This window comes from Molossus molossus, unplaced genomic scaffold (assembly GCF_014108415.1).
Source record: "Molossus molossus isolate mMolMol1 unplaced genomic scaffold, mMolMol1.p scaffold_m16_p_3, whole genome shotgun sequence".
Classification (NCBI taxonomy): Eukaryota; Metazoa; Chordata; class Mammalia; order Chiroptera; family Molossidae; genus Molossus; species Molossus molossus.
The window spans coordinates 112,164,657-112,180,293 of record NW_023425366.1 but is presented as its reverse complement, the minus strand read 5'-3'; the positions used below and the strand labels follow the sequence as shown (position 1 = coordinate 112,180,293).

Genomic DNA, 15,637 nt, shown 5'->3' with positions numbered 1-15,637 from the left:
AAATATAAAATTTTCCATTTATATATAGGGTACATGTTTGGGTATATATTATACTACCTTTATAATATGTGGTGTGTCTGTATAAAACCAATAACATATACTATTTCTCTATAGTATTTTTATGTACAGGCAACAAGAAGTTGGAATTTAATATTTAAAATCAATACCATTTACAATAATAATCAAAGAATGATTAACATAGGATAAAATTGCCAAAATATCTGTAAGACCTAATTTCAAAACTACAAAGTAGGCTTCAGATTTCTGATCCAGCATGTAAGGAGTCATCACTCTATTCTAACAACAATGGAAAAGCTGAACAATCGGAAAATATCAACAACTCTTCTTAGATCCATCAGAGAAGTAGGGTCACAGAGCAAACCACTGCCACCCAAATTGGAGAGAGAAACAGGCAGAAACTGAGAATCACAACCTACTGGAATTGGAACAAACTCAAGAGCAGAAACCTCCACGAGAACTAGTGTGGAGCTACGAAAATCTAAAACTCTGGGAGTGGGAGGACAGTTATAGGGGAACCCCCATAGTTTTGTGAGTTTTACCTCCAGAAGCTCTACCAGGTCTTCAAGGTGAACATTGGAGAAAAATTCCCTCATGTTTCCAGCAGGGGGAAAGTAAAAAACCTTTTGAAATACTCCACCCAGCGCTCTCTCTTAACACCCACTGCCTGCCTTCAGGAGAAACTATTATCAGAGTTTGACCTATCTAGGGTTAGGGAAATACCCAACTCCTGCTCCCTGTAATCTTCGGTGTGGAGGAAGGAAAATACCCACCTCTAACCCTTTCTGGCCAAACTATCTCACCTAAGGAGTGAGGAGGGGGAGGGTACTGAGAAGCACTAGTGAAGTTCACATTCCAGGGGCACAGACTCACTAAGAGACTGAAACCCAATTATAGGACTTGTAGAATGCTTCCTCTCCCCCTACATCTTAACCACCACATTACTAAAGGTCTGTTTCTGAAGTAGTAGAATGTTATATATGAAAGTAGAATGTTATATATATTGAATTAGTTGTAAATGTGTATTGCAAACTCTAGGGCAACCACTAAAAAAAGAAGTACAATTGATATGCTAAGAAAGGAGAGAAAATGGAATAATAAAATGCAGGTTTACTCATAATTGCCAAAACTTGGAAGCAACCAAGATGTCTTTCAAGTAGGTGAATGGATAAATAATCGGTAGTACATTATGACAGTGGAATATTAAGAGTGCTAAAATAAAGAAGAAGAAAACACAAATGAGCTATCAAGCTTTGAAAAGACATGGAGGAAACTTAAATGCATATTACTAAGGGAAAGAAGCCAATCTGAGAAAGGTACATACTGTATGCTTCCAACATATGACATTCTAGAAAAGACAAAACTATGGAGATAACAAAAAGATCAAATGTTGCCAGGGGTTACTGGAGAGGGATGAATAGGCAGAGCATGGGATTTTTAGGTCAGAGAAACTACTCTGTATACTATAAATGGTGGGTACATGTCATTATACATTTGTCAAAACCCATAGAATGTACAACATTAAGAGTGAACCTTATTATAAACTGTGGACTTTGGGTGATGATGTGTCAGTATAGGTTCATCAGTTGTAACAAGCATACTACTTTGGTACAGGATTTTGATAGTGGGCGAGGGTGGGGAGCAGAGTATAAGGGAGTTCTCTGTACTTTCCACTCAGTTTTGCTATAAACCTAAAACTGCTTTTAAAAGGTTTATTAATTTTTTAAAAGTGCAAATATTGCTGAGAAATTAAGGAGACCTCAATATACAGTGAGAAATACCATATTCACAAATCAGAAAATCATTACTGTCACTTCACACAAATTATTCTGTACATTTAATGCATTCTCCTCAATCAAAATCCTGGCAGTATTTTTTGTAGAAAGTAACAAGCTAATTGAAAACTTACATGAAATGGAAAACACCTAAAAAATGAAAACAGTGTTATAAGAGAAAAATAAAGTTAGAAGACATAAACTACCCGAGTTCAAGGCTTACTTTGAAGCTGTAGTAATTAAGACATTAAGTGGTGTTGGCATAAATGGATAGACCTATACTTAGAAAGTATACATATAGCCCATTGGTTCTCAACAAAGATGCCAAAATAATTTAATGGTGAAAAGATAGTCTTTTCAGCAAATGTTGAAATAACCAGGGGAGTAAAGTGAACCTCTACTCTTCCCTCACACCATATGCAAAAGTAGCTTGCAATGGATTATAGATCTAAATACAAAAGCTAAAAATTTAAAACATCTATAAGACAATGGTATAGAAAATTCACCTAGCAATTTTATGGACTTAGTGAAATTTGTGTCAAGATTTTCTGATTTTTTTTCATAAAATTGGTATCAGGGTCAAATGGGAGCAGAAGACAATCTACTCAGGATATTCTGTAATTATAATCAGCATTATTTACCACCAATGCCTCAGTTTAGTAAATGTGTGGTAAATATTGCTATTATAGTGATAGAATGTAGTTGCAGAATTAATTTTTAATAGCTGTGTTATAATCCTATATCTGTAAGAGTCAATGTGTCTTAATGGGTTTTTTTCATTTATATGTTTCATTTTCATGAAGGCAAGTATAAGTGATAGAGTGACTTTATATTTTGCACACTTATGTATGTTGTATACTTATAGATAATGTATTTGGATTCACTATAAGTAGATCTCTACTGAGTTTTAAGGGTCCATTAGTATTGGATGTCCATGACTTTTGGTCATATAATTAATTGGTAATATATGGAGTTTCTTGGATATTTGGTTTTATCACTTTCATTCCCTCCCCAACATATGCACAGTTATTAGATTAAAATATGTCTGGTGTGAAATGTTAAGTCAGAAGAATTCTAACCATTGATTGCATGTTTAAGCCTAATAATACATGTTTAGTTCATTTTTAATTTTTTTTATCATTTTAGTAGCAATGATGTTATGTTGATTTCTGTGGAAAGCCCTAGTTTGACAACACCAATTACAGCAAATCTAACAGGTATCTTAAGTTGATTAAAATATGATCTATTAAATTAGAAAGCTTCAAATCAGTATTTGTTTAGATAACTGAATATCTTTTAATAAAATAAAATTCTCTCAAAAATGTTTTAATTTATATTTGATTTATATTACCTAAATAAATAAATGACCTCTCAATATAATTGAAGTTTCTTTTTAACCTTGTGTTTATTAATTTGTGGCCCTTTGTGTATTTACTGTTTAATGGCTTTGTAAGTTATAAAACTACATGGGTTTTTATGGTAGTTATTTTATTTTATTGGTTTTAAAGAGCGAGGAAGGGAAAGAGAGACAGCGATTTATTGTTCCCCTTATTTGTTATGCATTCATTGGTTACTTTCTGTATGTGTCCTGACCTGGGAATCCAACCCACAACCTTGGCACATTGGGATGACGCTCTAACTAACTGAGCTACCTGGCAAGGGCTGGTTGTTTGTTTTTTTGTTTTATCTATTAAGTTATCTTAAAGTCGACTTTAGATTTAAAGTTTGGCTATTCTTTTTTCTCTTTTTAATTGATTTGAGAGAGAGAGAGGAAGGGAGAGAAAGAGAAACATCAATTTATTGTTCCACTATTTATGCATTCATTGGTTGATTCTTATATGTGCAGATCGAACCTGCAACCTCGGTGTATCGGGACAATGGTCTAACCAACAGAGTTACCCCAGCCAGGGCAAAATTTGGCTCTTCTTTAGTATCTTTTATTTTATTTTTTTAATTTTCAGTGTTTTTATACTACAGTTGTTGCTATTTAGAGTTTGTCTTATTATACTTATGTATACTTATTACACTTTCAATTTCCAATTAATTTCCTCTGAAAAAAGCTCTCTTGTTGGCACATAATTACTCATTCAAAATTCTCCCTTTTCATTTTTTATGATATATTAGATTGTTTGCATCTTTTTTTTGTTTTTATTTTGTTTTGGGGACAGAAAGAAGGGGGGTGGATGGGGAAGAGTGTTTGAGTGCCTAGAATATTTACATCTTAACTTCAGAAATCTTTGCCTCCACGTGTATATAGCTACTTAATTGCCCCTCTGATTGTTAAGATTGTGAATAAAATAGTTCAAGGGATCTCTGAAGCTTTCTCCTACTGGTTCTGTGAAGAATGCTAAGCCATCTCAGACAGTCTAAAGATACTGAATAAAAACTGTGTACATTTCCAAGTTTATTTCCTCAAATGCTATTTACAAATAGGTTTTCAAGAGTTACTAATATAGTTGTAAAATTACAGAAGGACAAAATCTTTTGAACCAAAATTAGATTTCTTTTTTAAGTTTCTCTTTAGTTTTCAGAATAAGTAAAGTCAACTGAGTTACTTTTATGATTGTATAATAAATGGATAAATAGCATTCTATTATTGTGTTTCAGCATTCATACATTATAAAGTCCATAAATATTTAATAGTTTAATAAACTTGTCAAATGTTCATATTTTAATAATTTTGTTTCAGATACTGGAAAAATTGCATCAAGAAATACTAATAATTTACCTAATGCTGATACTGAAGTTATGGTAGGTAATAAATATTGTCTTTGAATGTTGTTTATTTGAATATGTTAGTTCTGGGAACTTTAGTGTTGCTACATGTGGATGATTCAGCTTTGTTACTCATTCTTTGGGAGATTTGTTTTCTGAGAAATCGTCTGACACGTTAACATAACCAGGTTCTTGTTATTCATTCTTTGGGAGATTTGTTTTCTGAGAAATTGTCTGACAACATAACCAGGTTCCAGTATAGCTTACATTAAAAAGCAAACAGCTAATGATAAACATATTTTACATCATACTTAATAAATTAACTTATTTGGACTCTGCCTAGTGATATTCTCAGAAACTATACAGTATTTTAAGTTTTTTTTTTTTAAGGGGACAAGAGAGAGAAACATCGATGTGAGAGACACACATTGATTGGATGCCTCCTGCATGAACCCAACCAGGGTCAGAAATCAAACCTACAACCGAGGTACACGCACTTGACCAGGAATCAAACCCAAGGCCCTTTGGTTCTCAGGCTGACACTTTAACCGCTGAGCCAAACCGGCCATGGCCTCTTAAGTTTCCTTTTTACAGGAGAGTTAAATTAAACCATAAAAACTTATAGAATGATCAGCCTCTAGTTTCTGTATGGTAATTTAAAATGATAAGTTTTATTTTTAAAAAACATTTTTCTGCTATTGAGGCAAAAATCTTAATTTTTCTAACCTAACTTTTTAGGCTATAGAGAAAAAGAATCTTCATTCTGTGATTGATCTGACAAAAGAAAACCTATCAAACTGCAACACAGGTAAAGGATTAAGTTTTCTTTTTAAAAAAGAAGGGAAGGGTAACAACTCAAAATGTGTTTGACCTGTGAAGTTTATTTGTGTCTGTGTGTGTTTATTTAGCTCTACATACTTTTATCACATGTATAGATTCATGTCACTGCCACCACAATCAAATTACACAGCTATTCTATCACTACAAGATTTTTTTCATGCTCACTATTTTATAGGCACACCTACTTCCTGCCCCCAGTCCCTAAACCGGAACAACTGTGAATCTGTTTCTACCTTTATAATTAGGTTATTTCATGGGTGTTATATAAATGTGATGATGCAATATGTATCCTTGTGAGATTGGCTTCTTTCAGTTAGCATGATTCTCCATGAGGGTCACCTAAGTTGTGGGTGTATTAGTAGCATTACTTTTTATTGCTGAGTAGTATTTCATGGTGTGGATGTATAATAATAATTTATGTACAGTTTATCTGTTCACTAATTGAAATATATCTGAGTTGTTTGGGGCTATTAAGAATCTCTTTTCTACCTATGGCACACATTTTTATTTCATTAACTTTAACAATAGCAGTTGTGAGAGGATGCTAGAGCATGTAAACAAATCCAACAAAAAGCAAAGGAGCAAAAAAGGAGAGACTTTATTCAAATAACACAAAACTGGGAAGACAAGGCCTTAGGTAGAAACCCAAAGTGCTCTCCTAAGACAAAGGAGAGGTTGTTTTTTTATGGAAAACTTCCCATCCATAGTTTTTATTTTAGCCTGCTTCATGTAAATGAGGTTTCCAAATTGTACAGTTTGAATTGGTCAGTATAAATTCAAATAAGGGTACATTTTGTACAGTTCTGATTGGTCGGGGTAGGTCAATCTATTGGTTGGATGATAACATGACAATTACAGAATAAAGAACATCTCTGCAGTGATTGACTCAGGCAGCAGCATAAACATGCAGGGCATAGTGTGAGGTAACAGAGTTAAGCGTGTGGTTCTTCCCGTATTTAAGAGGCCCTTGTCAGTAGACAGCTAGATTCTGGGGTTTTGTTTTGTTTTGTTTTGTTTTGTTTTGTTTTGTTTTGTTTATCTTCACCCGAGGACATTTTTCCACTTTTTGTTCAGATAGAGTGGGAGTGGGGGGGGGAGAGAGAGAAACATCGACATGAAAGGGACAGACACATCGAGTGGTCGCCACCCGCACGACCCATCCAGGGCCAGGGACAAACTGCAACCAAGGTACATGCCCTTTGCGGGAACCGAACCCAGGTCTCTCTGGACCACAGGCTGATGCTCTAACCACTGAGCAAAACCGGCCAGGGCCTGGGGGTTCTTTCTGTGTTTCTTTCTTCTTTATTGATTTTTAGAGAGGAAGGGAGAAGGAGAAAGAGATAGAAACATCGATGAGAGAGAATACTGACTGGCCGCCTTCTACATGCCCCACACTGGGGATCAGGCCCACAACCTGGGCACATGCCCTGACCGGGAATTAAACTGGCGACCTCTTGGTGCATGGATCAATGCTCAACCACTGAGCCACACCAGCCGGACTGTTTATGGTACTTTTTGATGAAATATTTGAATTCCACTTATTAGCATTAATAAATTATGTAATATTTAATAATGGAGATTAGTATAGGAAGTATATAGTCCAGTTTCTTCCCTTTCAATTGTGGATCCAACAAAAATTGAAACCAGTCGAATCTCCAGGTACCTCATGAGAAAATTTTAAAACCCTTCAATTTCCAGTTTCAAGATGAAGATTTGAAAAATGAATTGGAGTCTGTGAAGTAATCAGTTACTTTTTAATAAGATACTAAGTTGTTTCTAAATTACATAATATAGGATTTGAGATACAGTAAAATAAAAAGTAGGAATGCAGATTAATTTAGTGCTTAACAAAACAAGTCATACCTCTTATTTGGGGACTTCAGTTTGAAATCTAGCAATTGGAAAGCTATATCATGCTGATTCATGATGCCAACTCAAGTCTGTCTTTTAAAATGTCCAGTTCTGACTAAGAGTCGGGTCAAACTTGGACCATATCCCATATCCCCAGCTTGGTGAATGTTATTACCAGGTCACCCAGTTTCTCAAGACTGAAGTGAAAGAGTCACTTTTGACTCTTAGATCTGCCTCATTCCATTCTCCTCACTCAGTTGGCAAGCCCATCAGTACTATCTCCTGAAAAGCTAACAGATCTGGTTCATATACTTCCTTATTTCAGAATTCCATCACCTTTAGCCTGGTGTATTACTATACTTAGAAACTAATATTTCTGCCCTTACTGCTTTTAATGAATCTTTCAAGCTGCCACTAAAATATTATTTATTACATACAAATCTAGTTGTGTTTTTATCTTTAGGATAAAATCTAAACTTCTTAATAAGATATACAAATTCTTAATGACTTACACCCTTAAAACTTTCTGGCTTCATTTCTACAGACTATTGAAAGAAGGAATGTTAGTTACAGAAAGTCGCATTTGTTAGAATTTTTTTGTATGAAACTACAGATTATGATTTCACAAATCTAGCTCTAATTTACTAAACAATTTATTAAGGTTGTACAGACACTTACAATTATAATTGTAAAGTCATTACCTCTTCTAAAAAGGTTTTTTTTTTAGCACCAGTAAATAAAGTGACTAATACATTAAATTTGAAACACAGTGCAGACTCTTAATTATCCTTGTCCATCAAAAGAAAAATACAAATAAAATATTTCATTTGGGGAGATTCATCAAGTATGCTAAACAGTTATATCATTGCACAAACAAATGGATCTAAAATGGTCTTTACTGCTTATTAGATATGTTCAAATTTCTGAAATGTTTGGAAGTTAATGTCCAACCCATCCCTACACTTTCCAACATGAAGCCCCTTCTTTTTTTTTTTTTCTTTTTACTGATTCAGGTTTTTTTTTTCATTAATTAATTTTTGTTACAGATATTTCTCCTTTTTCCCCCACTGATTCTCCCCTCCGCCTTCCTCCCTGCCCTGTCCCCAGCTTTGTTGTCTATGTCCATTGTTCACGCATACATGCATATAAGTTCTGTGGTTTATCTCTCCCCCACCACCCTCTCTTCTGGGGGTTGTCAGTCTGTACCCTACTTCCATGTCTCTGGGACTACCCCATTCCTCAGACTGTTGTGTTCATTATATTCCACAAATAAGTGAGATCATATGATACTTGTCTTTCTCTGTTTGGCTTGTTTCATTTAGGATGATACTTTCCAGGTCCCTCCATGTCGTCTCAAAGGATAAGAGATCTTTCTTTCTTACAGCTGCGTAGTACTCCATTGTGTATATGTACCACTGCTTTTTTATCCATTCGTCTACTGATGGACACTTGGGCTGTTTCCAGATCTTTGCTATTGTAAATAGTGCTGCTACAAACATGGGGATACATATATTCTTTCTGATTGGTGTTTCAGGCTTCTTAGGGTATATTCCTTGAAGTGGGATCACTGGGTCGAATGGAAGTTCAATTTTTCCATAGTGGCTGCACCAGTCTGCATTCCTACCAGCAGTGTACTAGAGTCCCCTTTTCTCCACACCCTCGCCAACACTTGTTGTTTGATGATTTGTTGATAGCAAGCCCCTTTTCTTATCATCCCCAAATATACTCTCCCCAGTGGTTTTCTTTTTTTTTATCCTCACCCGAGGACATTTTTTCATTTTTAGTTCAGATAAAGTAGGAGGGAGAGAGAGGAAGAGAGAGAGTGAAACATCGACGTGAAAGGGACACATCGAGTGGTTGCCACCCGCACGACCAACCAGGGCCAGGGACAAACTGCAACCAAGATACATGCTCTTAGCGGGAACCAAACCTGGGTCTCTGTGGACTGCAGGCCGATGCTCTAACCGCTGAACCAAACTGGCCAGGGTTCTCCCCAATGGTTTTCAAACCATTCTTGAATCTACTAAACCCTCTTTCTCTGTCACCGTCTCTTTTCTTCCACTCTCCCTTCTGTCTCTCCTCCTTCCCCTTCCCTTTCTGAAGTCCACGATTCCTATCTAACTAATACCCTCTAGGCTAACACAGACCTCAGCAATAGAGATTCCTTCAACCCCAGCCTGCACAATTTTCCCAGGACTGTGTATATCACATATTCAAACAGGATTGTAAAGAGCTCTGTGTTTGCAAACATCCTTGTTGACCTAACAGAGAAAAGTCAACTTCTAAGACCACTGAGCAGGGAGCCCTTTCCCATCTGTAATGTTTCCAGTTCCCAGTTACATAATGACTTAACTTACCTTAAGTGGGGAATTTTGTCACATTCAAGGGAAGTTCTCTATATTTGGTAACTTTGGATCTTGAACTTTTATCAAAAGTTTGTCTTCACATTTAGTTCACATTTAATTACCACCACAGTGTAAACTCTTCTTTGCTTAAAGGCTAAGGGATTGATTGTTGCAGATAAATTTAACTTCTTAAACCTCATATTATTCACAGAAAATTCCGTATCCATGCTGGAGTCATCTATGAAATCTGTTTCCATCTCAAGAGAGACAACCCCAGTGGCACAAAATGCAGCCCAGGTACTGATACGAAATGCTCTCTAAGTGACAGTCATTCCAAACTGAGTGGGAATGGAAGTTCCCATTTTACTCATGAAGAAATATTTGTGTCACATTTTAATGTAAAAAGCACTTTAATGTGCTTTTTTAAATGTGCTATTGTGAGTCTACATACACAATTAAAATAAATTAATTGAATTTTCTAGAAGCTATAGCATTAAAACAAATACAATTTTTACTCAAATAAGATTTTTAAGAATAATAGCCATTTTTTATGACACTGGAGGGAAATGGGTGTTCTTGTACACTCACAGTTTTCAAGTAAATTAGCACACTGATTGGGAACACAATTTGGAAATGAGATGGAATATTATTCAGAATGTCTAGGACCTAACCCATCCTGGGTTAGTGTGATATTCCAGAGTGTAGAAATCTTAACTCCAAAAGAAGCTTAAGCTTGCAAAGACTGGACCCGGCCTTACTATTGTTGAAGCACCCTTTTGTTCTTATGATTTTGATAAATGGATTTAGGAATGGGAAATAACATGCTGTAAAACTGCAGTTGACCACTTGAAAATAACTAGAACTCACAAGTTCAGCTCACTAAACTTTTATAAATTTGTTTCAGGTTCTTGAGTCCTTTGAGCATCTGCCACCTCTCCCAGCTCCACCACCACCACTGCCTGAACTGACAGACAAAGTTCGAGACACACTTCCTCCTCAGAAGCCCGAGCTCAAAGTGAAACGGGTGCTGAGACCCAGGGGCATTGCCCTGACTTGGAACATCACCAAAATCAATCCCAAGTGTGCTCCTGTGGAAAGCTACCACCTCTTCCTGTGCCATGAGAACCCTAGTAATAAGTTAATTTGGAAGAAAATTGGAGAAATTAAAGCTTTACCACTCCCAATGGCCTGTACTTTATCTCAGTTCTTAGCTTCCAACAAATACTATTTTACTGTCCAATCAAAAGACATTTTTGGACGATATGGACCATTTTGTGATATAAAATCTATCCCTGGGTTTTCTGAAACTCTTATTTAAGTAAAAGAAAAGACTTCAATAATTATATATTGTACTACATTTTTTTTAAGTTGTTTATCTACAATGTTCTAACACTATTTGCTATCTTAAAGGGCCAGTTAAGATTGTGAACCCTTTGTATAGGGACAGTCTTCTCCCTTATGTTGTAGTGGCCTCTAGTTTCATGAATTTCTGATTCAATAAGTACTTCCAATGGATATGTTCCAAAACATACACTATCATGGATCCACCTCACTAAGCTGTGCTGTGTACAACACCTTCAGTGACTACGGAGCTGCTGCTGCTATCAGAAGCCCTAGGATACAATCAGCTCTTGGTGACCTGCTTGTGGTCAGTATAGGTACAGAGAAAATCGGCTCCTTACTGAGGACAGATCACCCTGGGGTTCATCTCCACCAAGATTTTATGAAAAGAAATGTCTTTCCATCCTTTTGGAATTCTAAGGGCTATTAGTTTGTGCCCCTCGCTCTTTTTTGTTATATCAATCATTTGGAGAAATAGTCTGGAGAGTTCCCCTAAAGCTGTTTGTATACTTATATATATAATAAATATAATAAAATTACTTAAGCATTATGTGCTGTGTACACAAAACATAATCATTTATAAAAGCATTATTCAACCCACTATTTCAGTTGAGGAAAATGGAATTGTCTGCCTTAGATTTAAGGCTTTAATTTGCTGATTCCCTATTGCTACCATTTGCTCGTTTCCTGGCTGTCATCATTTAAAGAAAACAGAACACTAACGGGCTCTAGTAGCTGTGCCCTTTGCATTCCTCTACCTGAGGGAGCACTGGGGTAGAGCTGTGGCCAGCATAAGTAGCCCAACGACTCAAGTGAACAAGACTCTAAGTATAAGGCCCAATGGGCCAAACTCGGATGCCGAGAAAACAGAAAACTTAGTGTGAAAGATTCGGTTCAAGAGAGGCATTCTTTCCTGGTACATGGTAAAAGTTCAGGCTCCAGAAATGCTCAGATTTTTTTAAATGAACAGGAAATCATTTTCCTTGGCATTTTATGAATGCCTTTACATCTTCAGTCATAAATAAAGCTCTTACTTTAAAGTCTCCTGTGTCTTTCCCTTCTAAAACATTTTGACTGAAGGAGCCAGATTCTGGACTGAGTTTGATGAGACAAGCTGCCCCCTTGAGGTCCCATCTGGGGCTCAGGAATCGCCGGCATCTGCAGCACAGGACAGGGGCTTCACTTGGCAGAGGATTGTCCCTGTGGGTTGATGAACACTAATGTTCACTTGCTAAGCGAAGCAAAAGACTTGACACTGTAAACAAGATTTTGGTGTGCATCACCCAAGTGAAACTACGTCTCCAACTGGCAAATCTGCATGTTGATAGGCATAGTCCTAAGCAAAATAGCTGTCACAGTAAAGGAACAAGGGAGGGAAGCTGATAGCAAGCATCTTAGAGCTGGTGGCTCAGAAGAAAATGTTTCTTGCCTTTTGGAGGGGCAAGATTCTCCATTTACCTATTCGTGTCACCGGAAGAGAACCAACCTAACAAGAAAGATCAAGTACATAGGACAGACAGCGAACACTTCACCCCACCCAGTGAAACACTTTATGTACTTTTGGTGGGAAAACATCACGCCTCCTCCAAGCAAGGACTGAACTCTGACGGACTAAATTGAGAAAATCCATGATGTTTCAAACCTGAGACAGTTTATGCAATTCTTATTCTACCACATAATGATATGTTAAGACATTGGTCTATTTTCAAGATGGGGAAACAAGCCCAGGGAGATTAGATGACTTGCCCAAGTCACAGACCCCACCCATTCAAACCCAGCACCATGGTCCTGGGTTCCCCTTGGATGCACGACTCCACTGCCTCATGGAGACTGGACAAGTCAACGGGAAGAATGCACCACTGTCATTGCTGCCATGTGGCTCCAGAATCAAAACCCGACACACATCTGATGTGTGTCCCAGGGCAGATGTGAAAGCTGCAAGGTGAACAAGAAAGCAAACCTCGGGCATTTTTGGTCAATGAGGGATGCATTCTGTCGCCCTTGACACTCATAAGGCAGATGTGGTAGCTTTGTATTGTGTCCATGTTGCTAAGCTGAAACTACCTTTCACAAGATGTCCTTCCCCAGCTAGTTCAACACTGGCGTTGGTCACACAACATTGCATGAGATTCAGAAGCAAAGGTGAAACAGCAGTCGTGTTTTATGTTCTGATGGTGGATACAGGGCATCAGCACAGCAGCCTGTGCGCACTTGAACTGCTGGCTCATGGACCTGCAGCTCCCACAGCTTCAGCCAGAGCTGCCTTCTGCCTGTCCAAGTATGGGGTACCTATGTGTGCTGCTCTGTGCTTTCCCTATAGGCTCATGATTCCCATGGCTTCAAGGGTAAATGTCATGATACACAGACACACTTCCAGTTTGCTCTTGCTCTTATCCACATTCATTCTCCTTCACAACTGCCACCCAACTGACTTCTAGTGACTCCAGCTCAATACTAGACTCAGAACAGTTTGCATAGCCTTTGCCACCAGCTCTGCCAGATTGGGCCAAGTCTAGCCCTATAATAAATTTCTTATTCTATAGCTTCAATGGCTCCCTCACTCAGACCGTGAGGTGTCCCTAGGCAGAGGAAGAGCATCCTCGCTCTGGAGAGTTGAGTAGGGCCCTAGCTTGTCCAACTGTGCTGCAAAGTGACATGTCTCATACACTGTTCTCACAGAGTGCTAATATAGGGAAGGGGCATGAGAACCAAACAAACAGACCAAAGTAAAGCCATGCTACAGCCTGCTACATGTTTTCAGATAGAAACTCGGTTAAGTCATGAAATCACAAGGAACTTAGAAAACAAAGTATTACTATCAATAGCTTGCTCATACCACAAACATTTACTCATACCATAAAATAGACCACAGAATATACCTTTTAAAAGTTAAACCCAACATTTATTTCCACTTTCTCCTCATACTAGTAATTTTTCATAGAAACTACAAACAGATATAAGCTCAACCTCTAGAGAAGGTTAGGGTCTCTCCCTCTCTCTTACTCTACTGGTGAGGAGACACTATACAACTCTGTCTGTAGAGTGGCTTTTCTTGCTTGTCCTCTTTGCTCAATAAACTTGCTACCTCACATCACTCCAAGGCTTGCTCTTGAATTCTTTCTTGTGTGAAGCCAAGAACCTTCTTGGTTCAGGGCCTGAGTTCCCACATCTCCAGAATCAGTGTGAACTTACAAACAGACCCTTGTGTCCAAAAACCACTTACAACACTTACTAACTGTGATTTGGGCAGCCCATTTCATCTCTCTGTGCCTTTGTTCAGGCTTTTAACATTTTGCAACAGGATCTCTCCCTCCCCTCTCCCTCTCTCTTTTCTTACTTAATTGGTTCTGCTGCATGAGACCAAGAACCTGATCCATACAGGGCTATGGTAGACTGATAGACATGAGCAGAGCAAGACAACAGGCCAGGTCCAGAATGTCACCAAGGCAGAAAGTCCTGGGTAGCTAGCAATGGATACCTGGCAGTAAGCAGAACTGGGAGAGCATGTATTACAAAAAAGTATTGTACATTAGGACCTTGGCCCTGAGGCAACCTTTCCTTCCCTAGATCGGCTCTGGTCATGCAGGTCAGATTCTCCCCCTGACCTTTCTCCCCTGGCATGTAGTAGTCATGTAGTAGGACACCCTGCCCCCTTAGCAAAAAACAAGGGAGCTGGAGAAAAGCCCCATCTTACTTCCATACAAGGACAGGAGACGAGAGGACAGGTCACAATAGGTCAGCAAGAAGAAGAAAGCAGTTAACCCCCTCCAAGGGGTTCAAAGGAGTCCTGGTGCTGACCAATCAGTGGAGACCACAACCCTGAAAGGACACGCCTGGAAAGCTGACGAATCTTCTATTGAGATCCTCCTTTGGGACCTCCCCTAAAAATCCCCTCCTTAAAAACCCTTAGGATGAGCCCAGCCAATGTGGCTCAGTGGTTGAGCATCGACCCATGCACCAAGAGGTCACTGGTTTGATTCCTGGTCAGGGCACATGCCCAGGTTGTGGGCCAAATCCCCAGTGGGGGGCATGCAGGAGGTGGCCAATCAATGTTTTCTCTCTGATATTTCTATCTCTCTCTCTCTCTAAAATCAATCAATAAACTTTTTAAAAGCCCTTAGGATGAAGGACCCAGCTAGCCTCTCTCTATGGAGCACCCCGGAGCCTATTCCCATTCCCTCACCCCGGGTGCATTTCCTTGCCTATCTTTCTGCTAAGCTGCAAGCGTCCGTTTGCGGCTAACTTGTTCTCCAAGCCCATGAAGCTCAGCTAGCTCACTTCTATGGCTTCTACCTCTGTGCTTTTCTAAACAAACGTTCTCTTATAGTTTAAGTCTTCGCTCTGAATATTTCTTAGGCAGAACTCTAGTATCGAGGCTGCTGAACCAAAGTCCAGTCGCCAGTAACTGGTGTCGTTTTGCTGCCAACAGGGCCATTGTAAGGAATTAACAAGAGAACATAACTGAGGATAAAACAAGTCCTTGTCAGTAAATGGTAGAAAGAAAATAATTAAAAAAATAATACCTTTGCTGAACTACAGGGAAATTAGAAATACCTTGCTAATTTACTGGAGCAAGAGGGTCAGCAAGAGCGAGCATGTCACTCAGAGGTGGCCATAGACACAGAAGAAAATGATTTTTTAAATCACCAAATGGGAACACATTTCCAGTATGAAGACAGAGGCAGAGATTGGAGTGAAACGGCCACAAGCCAAGGACGGCAGGAGCCACCAGAGCTGGAAGAGGTAAGAAAG

The 15,637-nt window shown here is 38.4% G+C and overlaps 1 protein-coding gene across 1 annotated transcript in view; it reads left to right on the top strand.

Moving 5' to 3' along the window:
* Positions 1-9,788, top strand: part of ATF7IP2 (activating transcription factor 7 interacting protein 2) — a 40,114-nt gene extending 30,326 nt beyond the window's left edge. The window contains exons 6-8 of the mRNA XM_036280708.1: positions 2,940-3,010; positions 4,483-4,544; positions 9,756-9,788. Coding sequence (XP_036136601.1) covers positions 2,940-3,010; positions 4,483-4,544; positions 9,756-9,788 — 166 coding nt within the window. The remainder of the gene's footprint in view (positions 1-2,939; positions 3,011-4,482; positions 4,545-9,755) is intronic.
* The last annotated feature ends 5,849 nt before the right edge of the window (positions 9,789-15,637 follow it).